The 12,906-nt window shown below is 44.2% G+C and overlaps 1 protein-coding gene across 1 annotated transcript in view; it reads right to left on the reverse strand.

Annotated features, from left to right (window-relative positions):
• The window catches only part of RHOJ (ras homolog family member J), a 61,422-nt gene that overhangs the window by 15,145 nt on the left and 33,371 nt on the right, over positions 1-12,906 (reverse strand). Inside the window, exon 2 of the mRNA XM_008637275.2 lies at positions 1,120-1,178. Coding sequence (XP_008635497.1) covers positions 1,120-1,178 — 59 coding nt within the window. The remainder of the gene's footprint in view (positions 1-1,119; positions 1,179-12,906) is intronic.

Below are 12,906 nucleotides of genomic sequence, written 5' to 3' on the forward strand. Positions count from 1 at the left end.
CTGCATAGTGCTGCAAAGTATATTCTGCAAGAAGTGAACTTTTGCAGACAGGAGGCTCTCCTCCTGCACTGTTTGTGCCTTTCATAGCAGTCAGTCATGGCCAAAACTGGTACAGCCAAGAAGAGCTCCTGGTGAAAGCAAAGCCCTGCATCCAGGGCTGCTGGAACCCAGAGAGAGTGAAGCAAGTTCCCAAATCTGCTTTCTCTCCTGCTGGCTCTGGTGTCAGCTCCGACTGGAGGAGCTGGTGGATGTGGATTACAACATTCCCAGGCTGTAAGGAACCTGGAACCTGCTCCCTCTGCTCTCAGCAGATGAATTTTTGCAATGTTTCTGTGCAGACTATGTCCCTTTCTTTATTTTGTCAGTCACTGGCCTTTGGAGTCAGGAGAGGAAAATTTCATCACAAAAAAATGTCTTGCTCCCTGTACTTTCTTCTGCCCTTCTGCTGGCAGAGAAAAGCAGTGAGAAATAATTTCTCCTGCTCTCCAGGGGGTGAAATTATCCTTCAAGCTTTGAGTACAATCACACAGTATCAGACTGTGGACAGTGGAAACAGTAAAAGCATTCTAAGTGTAAGTAAGCCTGGGATACAGACTCCCTTGTAAGGGATACTCTTGTCCTGGGAGAAGAATGTTGGGATGGATGCAAATCTGGCTGGGTTACCACTTAAAAAGTCAATAGCTGGTGACTGATAGGCTGGTGCTATATTATACCTGTTTTCTGATGTTGAAAATGGGAATTCTTCTCTGTCTCTTCAATGCCACCATGTGGTAAAGGTAAGAAAACACTGACTACACAAAACATCGTCTTTGCAGTAGGAGGTGGATGTATGGGGGGTTGCACAGCCTCATCAGGCTTTGTTTTTTTGATTAGGCAAAACACAGTCTTAGGGATGAGTGCATTTGTGTGTGTTTTACTGCTGAAACAGAATGAAAACAAAAGGAAGAGAGTCAGCATCAGTTCATCCATTCAATGAATCAGTTCAACCATTACAACTGATGGTTATTATTTGTAAAAAAACCCCAACAAACTCCACAAACATCATGAACAACAAACCCCAGTGTATGATAGTAACAAACCATGGGAAAGGAAAATGATAAATGTTTTGCAGTCCTTTACCTGCCCTGCCGTGTCATAAAGCCCCAGCAGATGTTGTTGTCCTCCCACAGTCACGGTTACTGGAAGAGAGAAACAAGAAATGTTGTTTGTGCACAAGCCAGTGGCCTCATTTTGATGTGTTTTAATCGCAAATGCCAATAGACACATTAGCACATGTCCTACACTAGGCATCCTGAACCAAGCACATCTATTCAACCCAAACTGAAGGCAACCTAAGTCACAACAAAAGCAAATCCTTTATGCCAAGGTCTTATTTCTATACAGACAGCCAAGGATGAAGAGCTGCACACGCTGCTGGCATCAGGGTCCCAGGGACAGGGGGACATTTGCCTCTCTCTGCAGCCACCAACTGCACATCCTGGACTTGAAAGCACAGGATTCCTCCTTCCTCACCACAGGCATTGGGGTGGGCTTGTCATGGATCACTGGGAGGGTTTTCTATTATTTTATTTCTTCCAGGCTGTGAAATGATGAAGCATTCAGCAGTGGCTGGTGTTTGGTGGGTCTCACTGGAGGTGCAGCTGTCCTGCCCTGTGCCATCACAGGTGAAGTGGCAGTGCTCAGTACCTGGGGCTCTGTGGTGGATGCTTTGAAGGACTGGAAGGAAGAAGAGCTTGAGTATTTTCAGGGATGTTGACCACATTCTGTCACAAATGAAGGAAAGCATGGCTTAGTTTGTTGATCACATCCAGCATATTTACTCCTTTAGCAGAATTCACTTTGAACTTCATTTTAAGCCTGTTGGCAAATTTTGAGCCCACTGGCGTTGACAAAAATGTTTTCTCATTGCCTTTGGATGAACCCCATTATTATCTGATTCCTGTAACCAGTGTTATTTCGTGTAAAGGACATGATCTGGGTTAATGGCATTCAGTTAACCAGTTAATCTGCTTAAATCATTACTACTCAACTGCAAAGAAAGGGGGGCAGTCCAGTTCCACCCATTAGTCAACAGGAAGCCTTCAAACATTTGTCAGGAAGGTTGCTTAAAATAATGATATTGTTACAGCATATGGACTAGCAATTTTTTTAAACATGAGGAAAAGTGGCTGAACATAGGAATGAACATGGGGAGCTGTGTCAGGGATGGGAGAAGAGGCTCAGACTGCTGCCCATCAGGTGATCAAAACTTGCAATTAATGAGGGCTGGGAATGAACAATAGTTATTTTGGACAAAAAAAAGAGACTTGAAAACATCGTGCAGGATCTTTATGTTTTTGATTTTTTTTTTTTTTTTTTTTTTTTTTTTTGGTGATAAAAATTTTGTAGTAGAAAAGCAGCTATGAATTTATGGAATTTAATAGCTCCTGCACTGGGGAACAGTGTCCTGTTTGAAATCTCTTAGACTGAAAGTCTCTGCCAGTGTGACTGGACAGGCTGATTATTCAGCAGCTTTACTTGCTTGCAAAGAAACACTGTAATGTTGTCAGCACACGAACAGAGCAAACCTGACATCCTGGAAGTACAAAGGCTCAGTGAGGACCAGAGCTGCTGATGAGAGCAGGATGGGCTGCACTCACCCACTGCTGGGGCTGCTCTGTGATGTGCACTGGAAGAGGAGATGGGGAAGGGGAGAGAGCTCCCTCTCCTCATTTCAGGAGGTAGCTCCTGCACTGTGCAGCTCCCAGGGGAACTCATGGACATTGGGCATGGATGCCCAAGGGTGGAGGAGCCTGGGGAAGAAGCACAAGAGTGGGGAGATGGGCACCAACACAGACAGGAGACAGCCCAGATGCCTCACCCCTTCCTTCAACCTGACTTGAATAAAACAATTCAATATAATCCTCCCTGGTGCTGTAGTTTTCAACTTCTTGTGGTGTAGGGAGTCCCAGAATGTCCCAGCAGAGGTATGAACTGTGTAAGTTACTGGCAACACTCCTGCTTTTCTCAGCTGCCTTCTCAGAAGCAGTGGGGGTTACAGGTGGTCCGGCACAGCTCATGGGAGGCAATGGGAAATGTGCTTTGTGCTTTTTTCCCTCCCAGTTGCAACCTTGGCGAGCCTCCAATCCACCCTTGTGCCAAGAAATGCAGGAGCCAGACCTGCTCTGCAGATTTTACTCTGCTCAAGGACCAGCTGTGGGAAGATGTACCCTTCAGCTGAAGGCAATCTTCCAGCTGCAATGTACAGCTGGCCAAGGTGGTGTTTAGGAGGACATGTGGTTTCTAGGACTGCAAACAACAGTTGCACTGTCTGTCCTTGGTGGAATTTGCATGGAGCCTTCAGAGCTCCTCCGAATCAGGATGCTCTTAGGACAGCTGTGTGGCTGTGAGGCACATGGAGGTGCAGGTCAGCTGATATTTCTGGTGAATATGAAGAGACGTGCCATACATCAGTGCTGACAGAGTTGTCCAGCTCTGCCTCTCCTGCTGGCTCACCCTGAGCACAGGCAAACTGGGCTGGGTCCTGCCTGCAAAGATCAGCTCAGGTCTTCAGTGCTTTAAAAACTTAAAAGCTGCACTGAAATTTACTCTGTGGTGAAGCTTTGTTGGCCCATCTCTTTCTTGGTGGCACCTGACTGAGAGAGCTGCACTGGCAAAAAGCCCTGGTGCAGATACAAATTGCTGCTGTGTTCCAGTAATTAATATGGTTTGGAGATAAGCTGTTTGGATAGAGGATCAGTCCATCTCGAGTGTGCTGTGCTTTGCCAGAAGGATATAATTCCTAAACTCTTATCTGTGCTTTGTGGTCCATGAAGTCACGGTGGATGTTTTGCAGCAGGTCTGTGGAGCCACACACTGAGCAGTGATTGATGGTTTGTTCAGTTCAGTTTAGCTCTTGGTCACCTCTGGGAAATGTTGAGAGGGAAAGAAGAGATTGGTGGTGTCCTACCATTACTCTCCCCACACACAGGGGATAAGAAGTGCAAGGGCTTTTGGAAAAATACATCCCAAGTCTACCCAGCTTGCATATCACATTTTAATTCTCCTTGTAGCATCTTGCCTATTATGGGTCCTGCTGTGAATTTCTGCATGGCACCAGTCCTAGATTTTTACTTTTTCTCTTTTTCTCTCTTTCTTTTTCTCCTTTTCTTCCTTTTTTCCCCCCCTCTCCTGCTTTTTCTTTTGCCCATCAACCTTTATATTTTCTCTCTTCCTTTTGTTCCCCCCCTCCCCTGCTTTTTCTTTTGCCCATCAACCTTTATATTTTCTTTCTTCCTGTCGACTGTTCTAACCCGTCTCACCATCAGAAGATATTCTTCCTGCCCACATCACCTCTCTGAGTTTGCAGCTACCACCCCAGCAAAACTGCCTTGTTGGCTAAACCTCAGCAATGGGCAGAGTGTTGTCTTTGGATTCCTGGTTCTGAATGCAGTGGGGACAAAATGGCTCACACTGGCAAATCAAATGATCCCTGGCTCTTGAAACAGGGATGTCTAGATTAATGTATTGGTGCTAAAATTTCCACCACACTTTCAAGCAAGCAAAACAGATGTGAAAATAAATGGCTTTTGCCTGTGAAAACTTCATGGTGTTTTTATACCAAGAGTTTATCAGGCTGCCTCTGACAAGGAAAAGACTGTTCAGAGTATCCACTTGGTGGGTCGTATTTATGAGCTGAGATTGCCCTGCTAGATTTGTAGACCTTACTTTTGGCTTTATTCCAGTTTACTCTTACTTACCCTGTTATTATCTTTTCCTGTTCTCTCAGTGGACAGGCCTATGGGAAGCCAATGCGGAATTCCTTCCCAGCCACTGGCGTAATGCAGGCTCCTCTATGGGATTGTGAACTCAACTTTATGAGCAGTCTTGGAGTAACACGACAAATATGAACTCTCCTTGTCATTTACTGACTATATTGATATATTGATTAAGCACTGAAACAACCTGGCCTTGAACACTGAGTGCAGCAGGGACTGCAGTAAAATGAGGCTGAATATTTGCACAGTCCTGACCCTTATTTCTCTCCAGTCTGGCTTGCACCAGATGAAACAGCAGGGCAGATGTTCCCCTCCCTTCACTAGGTGGCTTTAATCAAGTGCAGAATGTGTAAAATGCTGCCTTTAAAACGGTAGCTAGGTAATAAATTAGCTGGGTATTGCTTACTAGAGTTTGAATAACTATTTTGGGTCACTTCCAAGGCTTTGTCGCCAGTCTGTGTGTCTGGGGCTCTGCTAATGGACTTCAACACAGAGCTTGAACACCACAGCAGAAGGGCAAGGTGTAGATGGATATTGTGAGGGATGGACCTGGTGTGTGGACTATGAACCAGTCTGAGATGGGAGCTCTGTTTTTACATCTGTGCTTAGTTTGTGTTTCTGGGGACAATGTGACAATTTTCATTGATGTTCTTGATGCCCAAATTGCCCCAAATCCACCTGTCTGTGGCCAATCTTTGTCAAATCCTTCTCCCATTGTGCTTGTGACTTCATGGGACTGAACTGCACCCGTGGAAGAGCCCTTCAGCCAGACAGCAGCGATGTTCATGGCCTGCACTGACAGAAATGGGACATAAATTGTCTGCTGAACTCTCAAAACATCTTATGTTTGATTAATGGAGCAAAGCAGCACATAAATCTTTGGTATGACACCAAACTAGGATGCAATATCTCAGCCACGCTTAGCTGTGGCACAGGAGAGTGGATTTGCACATCAGGGGGAATTTTTCCATGCCAGTGAAGAAGTGCTTGCAGAACCCAAAGCCTGTGAAACCACCAGCCAGAATACACACAACAGCTAAGCAGCGTCTGATGGGACATCAGACAGGAAAAGTCATCTACTTATTCTAGTGCCTTCCTGCCAACAAATTAAGGTCCAGCTGCTTCAGAGAAAGATGCCAGGAACCTGTGAGCAAGCAGAGATGGCGGCACCTGCCTGGGAGGAAAGACTTTCTCATGCTTTTGGGCAAATTAGTTGGCTTCTAGCTTCAAACTTTCACAAGGGCCATCTTCTGCCCTAGCCATCAGGCTCTGAGTGTTAGTTGTGCATTTTTCTGTTCACTATTGTTTTATGTACCAGATGAATGTTACTTAACACAGATTAATCATAGAATGATAAAATAGTTGGGATGAAAGATAATCTAGTTCCAAGGCCCCTGCCATCGGCAGGGATATCTGTCACTAGACCAGGCTGCTCAATGCCCCCTCCCTCCTGGCCTTGAACACTCCCAGGGATGGCCACCAGTATAAGAACAACTGTAGTTCTGGTTGACCTGCTGGTACTAGAAATGCCCAAGTCTGTTTCTTTTTCAGCTGGGGAAGAAGATAAAATCAGAAGATGGGCAAAAGGACAGATCTTGGTCAGCAAGTTCCTTCTAAGGCACCTTTCAGAGTAATTTCTGTGATGTGAAGTTACCAATACAGTGAATGTGGTCTGTTCTCCAGCAGCTGATGTCCCTGGGGATACTGACTGTATCTTTGCTCACTGGGTAATATTTTCCTTCCTTCCTAAATGCAGTTTCGTGAAATCTCTTGTAATGAACTGAGAATTAATTCCCTTCCACTCTACAGATGTCTTTTGCTGTCTGGAGCTTACCCCAGACAGGACAGAAGTGTTCTGGTAGGAGTTTGTTTGAAGAAGAGTGATTTTAAAAATCTGTTTTATAAATTGTCTTCTTTTTGTAGCACATAGCTCCCAAATAAGGGTCTCAGTGGCTGGAATTTGAGGATCCCAGTCCCAGCTAGGGACTGAAACTCAAAGGCATTTAGATCAAAGACATTCAGATCTCTAATTTCCTTTGGTTCCTGTAATGGTCAGGCATCTAAGTAACTGAACTGGAACTACATAACCCAGGTTTTAAGAAATAGCAGCTTTGAATAGTCCATCAGGAAACAAAGTGAATGTGGGCTGTGCATTTTTATAGCACCTTGTAAGTGCCTTGTATGCATTGCTTAATCCCATTTGGGGTCATATTTTTCGTCAGAGTATCTTTCTTCTGCTGATCCAGGTGAAGAAAAAACTGTCAGGGAATAGGTGTCACAAACCACTTTGATTTAGTTTGGGTCACTGTCTGGGGACTTAATTTCAGTTGCTGTGGACCACCCTTCAGAAGATGTTGCACTGCTGCAGCTGAAGCTGGGAATGCTCTGGAAACTGCAAATCAAAGCCCCGAGGATGCTACAATCCAGCAGCAATCCAAAAGAAGACAGTCAAAAAAAAGAGTAAGAAAGATCTTAAGGACATACACCTAGGCCAATTCATAAAAATCAACTCAGCTGAGCTCTGTGACTGGTTTCCACTTTAGCCAGGAGTCTCTTTTGCATTGCTGCTCCTTGAGAATACCCCCTTTTGCTCTGGCTGAAAGGCAATCCTGCAATATTTTGTGGCCAACGCACCCAGGACAGATAAGAGCTGATGTTACAGGACGCTTGGCTCACCAGGGGTCTTCCAGTGCCCTGTGACTCAAGCCTGGGCCTTTCTTCACTTCCAGGCATAAGGGTCATCTCCAGGAATTTGAGTGACTTGATGCTCAAGGAATGTTTCCCCACTCCCTCCTTCATGACAAACAAGATTTGATTACAGCCAAATCAATGTTCTACCCCAAACTTACGCTGCAGCTCAGCTACACTCTTCTGAAAAGAAAATCAAAAGCATGCTATTTTGCCCTGTAATTGGCCTAAATACCTCACTTTATATGTAAATTCTACAAAATGCTTTTAATTGCTCCTGTAATCATCAACCAGCAGTCACACACAGACCTCTGAGAGCCAATGTTTTCCAAAAGAAGGGTTCTGAATAAACCTCACCATTTTCTGTCACCTCATCCATGCATGAGATCTATGTTCTGCTGAGCAAATACTTCTGCCCATCTGATATTTACAATATCTGAAACACATTTCCAGTCTGCTCCCCGTGGTGGGAGCACAGAGAGGCCTCCAGGGCTGGGATTCAGCTGATTTCACTCCGTGTAGCTCTTGGTCTAATGAGGTGGTGAGGAATTCGCTGCTTTGTCTTTAGGCCACAGACATTTACTGATTCTAAAGCCAGATAGGATTCATAGCATCATTTATTCTGCTCTAAATAGCTTATCTAGTGTCTTCCTACAAGGCATATTTTCTTGTTCTTGTATCATTCTTGCAGCTGTTTTCCAAATCTTTTGTTGAGAAGTTGCTGTGACCAGACAGTGTGGTCTAGCAATGGTTTCATTAATGATCTAGCCAGAGATAACATGACTTTCCTATTCCTACCTGTCATCTCCCAATGGCTCATCTAAAGCTCTCATTGGTTGATTATCCTCATTATTTAATGAGTCTTGCAGTGCTTTATTCCTTTCTTAAGGCTAAAGTCTGGTCATTCTTGGTTTTTGTATTTGCAAGCCTCTTTATTACATTCTTTTTTAACTCTGTGTCTGAGTGGAAAATCTGGAGAATCTATAACTCAAACACCCACTGAAGGCATCTCATGGAAGTGGAGGAGAACAGCCACGCTTCTGCAATGCTCCCAGAGCATGGAAGTCAATGTTAAAGGATTTTGGAAGTCTGGGATTGTCTATGCAGTGACAAGCTTTTTCAACAGAATGTTTCAGGTCAGAGAAACAATCTCTAAACACTATTCCATGTTTCCTGTCCAGACATCTCTCCACTGCCTCTAGGGACTGCTCTTCATCTTGGGCTTTTATCTCCCCCACGTGGCAAGGGGCACCACTTCCCCTCTTCCTTTTCCATACAGGTTTGAAGATTCCAGTGGAATTAGTGGGAAAATGCCCAGTCCTGGCTCCTGTTGCAGCCTCACTGGGAAAGGAAAGTGGCACCAGATGGCAACTCTATTGTCCCACTCTGCAACAGCAATAGATTCATGTAGATGGTGCCATCCTAGAGGAGGATTCACGACTTGTGTTGTGTGGTTTTTTGAAACCTGAGAGGAAAAACGATGCAGCTCTTTACAGCTGGGTATTTGCTACTCAGAGACAGCAAACAGAGGAGATGCACCAGTCCACCAATCATTTTTAATCAAGCAGCTCAAATAAAATGTTCTAAATCTTTCAAAACGCATTGAGAAGTCAGACTTCAGCGTTGGCCAGCATACATGACACAGAACACAAAAGCAGTGGAGGTTGATTAGGAAAATGAAACAGAATGCATTTGGTCCAGAAATGGATGAAAGAGAATGGATATTCCCAAAGCTTTCAGAACAAGCACAACACTACAACATGAGCCAGCTTCTTCCCAGTCTGGGACATTACTTATTTATAGACAGCATGAATGAAGTTGATTTATCGGAATCATCGACCTCATTGTTTGTAAAATCAGCACTGGAGGATTTCCCCTGCATCTCCATGAATTATTGCTGTGCTAATCAATCCTTGAACAAATTCAGCTCCACTGATAGCAGAGTCCAGGGAACACTGGGGTCTCCGTTTGCAAGAAAACCGTGCCCAGTTTCTCCAGTGACACAGTACGGAGGGAGCTCTTGGGACCTCAAGGTTGTGCAAAGCCGTGCTGGATGGAAAAGGCAAACATGATTACAGTGCTTGGGGAATTGAAGAACAATTGACATTGTGTCCAAGAGAGTGTTTTGTTAGATTCCCTTCTGTCTTAAATGGAGAGCTGAGCACTGCTGCAGACTGGGAGGTGCTTCCTGAGTGTTTCAGCTCCCTGTGCACCTCAGCTGTCCTCATGGAAGACAGTTCTGCTCCTGTTTAGAAACTAATAATAACTCTCCAGATAAATGCAATGAATTTGCACTCAAATAGGCTCTGATGTGTGAATTTCAGTGGTAATCTAATTGAAGGTCTTTTTGCTCTTTACTGAAAGTTACAGCACTAAATCCACCCAAATGCGAGACAGAGTAACAACTGCAGAATTGAGCAATATTAATAGATAGAACCTGTTCATATTTTTTAAAAAAATGTAGTTGTTCCTAAACAATGAGGGATACTGGATAATATCTTAATCCTGATGGAGGGGAAGTGCCCTTTCTGAGATCACGTGATTGTCTGTGGCATTGACATGAGTGAAAGAACAAAATTTTGGCTGTAGTGTTAACCTATTAAAAAAGAAAAAAAAAGCAACCTGTAGATTACTTTTTATATTTTTAGCTCTACTAAATATTTTTGAAGTTTCCATAACTCTAGCACAATATTTAAGAATATCTGTTTTTCGAAGCTGGGTTTATAACTCAAGTCAATAGCAAAGACAGTAAAGCTCTGAGATTATTAAAGTGTAACTTATAATTGGAGTATCTTTATTGGTATTTTAACTAGCTGTGCTGACCTGACCTGTAAAATACCAGATACTACAGTATTTTCTGTTTCTTTTAACACAGATAAAGTCAGTCAGGACTCTTTAGTAAAATCTTGAAACCTAACAGTGAAGGATGTATTTGGAGTTTCCTAACGATGCTGAGCTCATGGTAAGCAGAGAAAGGAGTGAGAATTTCCCGCCAAAGACAAAAAATGCAAATAAAGGGAGAAAAATACAGGAATGAAGCGAGTTTTTGACCATTTTCCTGTCTCCTTTCTGCTGTCCATGTGAGGCAAAAGTCATTCCTCTAACTCAACTAAATGCTGGGGAAAAGAATATCCCCAAAGTTATGTCAGGCATCTGGTTATCAAGGGAACATGAGACTTGGTAAATAGCATCAGAATAAACGGGAGATTAGTGGCAAAATGAGACAAATTGCACTGAAATGTATCCAGGCAATACACAGGGTGTTTCCCAGAGCATGGGAGGACAAGTCACTCTGTGTGGTTGGGGGGAATCAAGGCAGCTCATCCCTACACTTCTTGCACTGTTCAAATGTCAGAATTAGGGGGATTTTTTTCCTTGGAAATGAGAGGAATGCAGCCTGGAGAGGCAGTGCTGCCTTACAGTGCTGGCTCTGCTCTAGGTGTCCTTCTAAAACTTGTGGTGATCTGCCTTGATCTGGGTTAGATGACAGTGGGAGAAGATAATGTTGATGGAAAGGCACAGGAAGTCAGCTCTGCAGTGGGTGGGTTGTCCCCACTGTGGGCTGGACCTTCTGATGATGGAGTGACTCTATCCCAGTGACTTACAGAAGGCCCTATCAATACTGGCAGAGCACTATGGCACATCCTACCTCTGCCAGGAGTGATTCATGGGGAAAAAATGGCTTTTCTGCTTACCAGCATCTTCAACAAAAAGTACAGATACCAAAGCTCAAAAGGAAGAAAAATTTGTCTACGATATACACAGATGGGGACAAGAGTGTGTTTTCTATAAGGGCCTGATATTAAGGGAAATATGATTTATAATATAATATAGGAATATAAACCAGGAAGCAGCCACAGCTTGGCTGCTGTTTGTGCAAAGAGCCTGGGACTCCTCTTCCTCACACTCAATGCCAGGTAAGCTGGGCAGACCTGCCCTGAGCTGGCTGTGGTACCTAAAGCCAAGACATATCTAGTGCCAGGCTGAGGTGTTTTGGGTGCTGTGTTTGGGTATAGATCTGCAGGACACATGTGTGTGTGTCCCTGGCTTTGCCATGAGCACTCGAGCAAGACCTCTGCAGTCAAACCCCCTCCCTGGCTCAGCAAGCACAGCGATGCCTCGGGCATCATTCCAGAGTTCGGGCAGCGTAACTTAAAATAGCATCTGATGACTCTGGGTAGTGTGACTTAAAATAACATCTGATTCTCTGAGCTGTGAACTGATGGGGCAGGGACACATTTGGCACACTGAACTGAATCCAGCAGGCTCCAGTGTAATGCTGAGGTCAGTGTGAGAGCTCAGGAGCATCAGGTTTGCCCAAACTCCAGCGCTTCTGTAGCTGACATTTTACATGCCATCAGTCCTGATTTGGGCACGGGGAAGATTAAATGGTATTTTGCAGCTGCTTCCAACACCAGCCTCTCTGATGCTTAGCTTGCATCTCGTTTAAGTCTGACCTTAATGCTGTTTTTTCTCATGTACTTTTTCCCATGAGGGATTGCTTGAGAGGCCTGAAAGCAAAATACCTGTTGCTGAACCTAAGGAGGACTGGGACAGAAACTCTGCTTTGCTTTTCCCAGAGAGAAAATCAGGCCCATTGTCCTCAGCACCAGCACCAAACCTCAGCTGCTATTTACCCTGCAGCTTCCAGAGATTAGCCAAACATTTGGGCAGCAGCTCTAAGCCTATATGACTTAAGAAGCAGAAATGTTAAACACTGTAAACAAAAGTCTTGAAAATATTTAAACTTTCTGATAAGAAAATCTGAAGTTAGGAATTATTATTTTTTTCTTGGCTACCACAAAGGTCTCAAATGTTGCTAATGCTTTCTCTACACCCTGCTGAGGATCTTTCTGCTTTCCTGTCCAATGTGGCAGCCGCTGCAGACAATGAAGTGATTGTAATGTTGGAAAAGCAACAGATGGAGACAGATGAATGGTCTTAACCTTCAGTGTGTTTTGTGTGCCTGTGAAAGGGAGAGGTGAGAGCAAACCTGAGCTCTGGACACCCTTATCCTTTTTTCCAGCACGGTTGCACTCACATGAAGCAGAGGGTGATATCCCATGATCCCAGAAGGGTAATTTCTAGGGATGAATTGGTGGCCCTTTTAGCACAGAACTGGGTCTTGCAGCCTCCTCTTGGGAGAGCAAGAGGCTGCAGGTTGGCTGCAGCCCAGGGTGTACAGAAGAGGTGCTGAAGTGCCTGGTTGAGCTGAGGCCAGAGGATTTTTCCTTTGAACAGAAAAAATAAATCCAAATTCCTCTGTAGAGCTGGAGAGGAATTTTCAGCTATAAAATGTGATTTCTACAGAATCCGAAGTTTCCATGGGAAGCTATCGCTTTCAACAGAGGAGTTCAGATGTTTCCACTGGGAGAAATGAGGTGAAATGATGTGAATTAACTGACCCTGATCTGAACTGTTCCCTCTGTTAAAACGACCTGAGCCAGTTTAAGTAAAGCTC

Source organism: Corvus brachyrhynchos, unplaced genomic scaffold, assembly GCF_000691975.1.
Source record: "Corvus brachyrhynchos isolate BGI_N302 unplaced genomic scaffold, ASM69197v1 scaffold245, whole genome shotgun sequence".
Classification (NCBI taxonomy): domain Eukaryota; kingdom Metazoa; phylum Chordata; class Aves; order Passeriformes; family Corvidae; genus Corvus; species Corvus brachyrhynchos.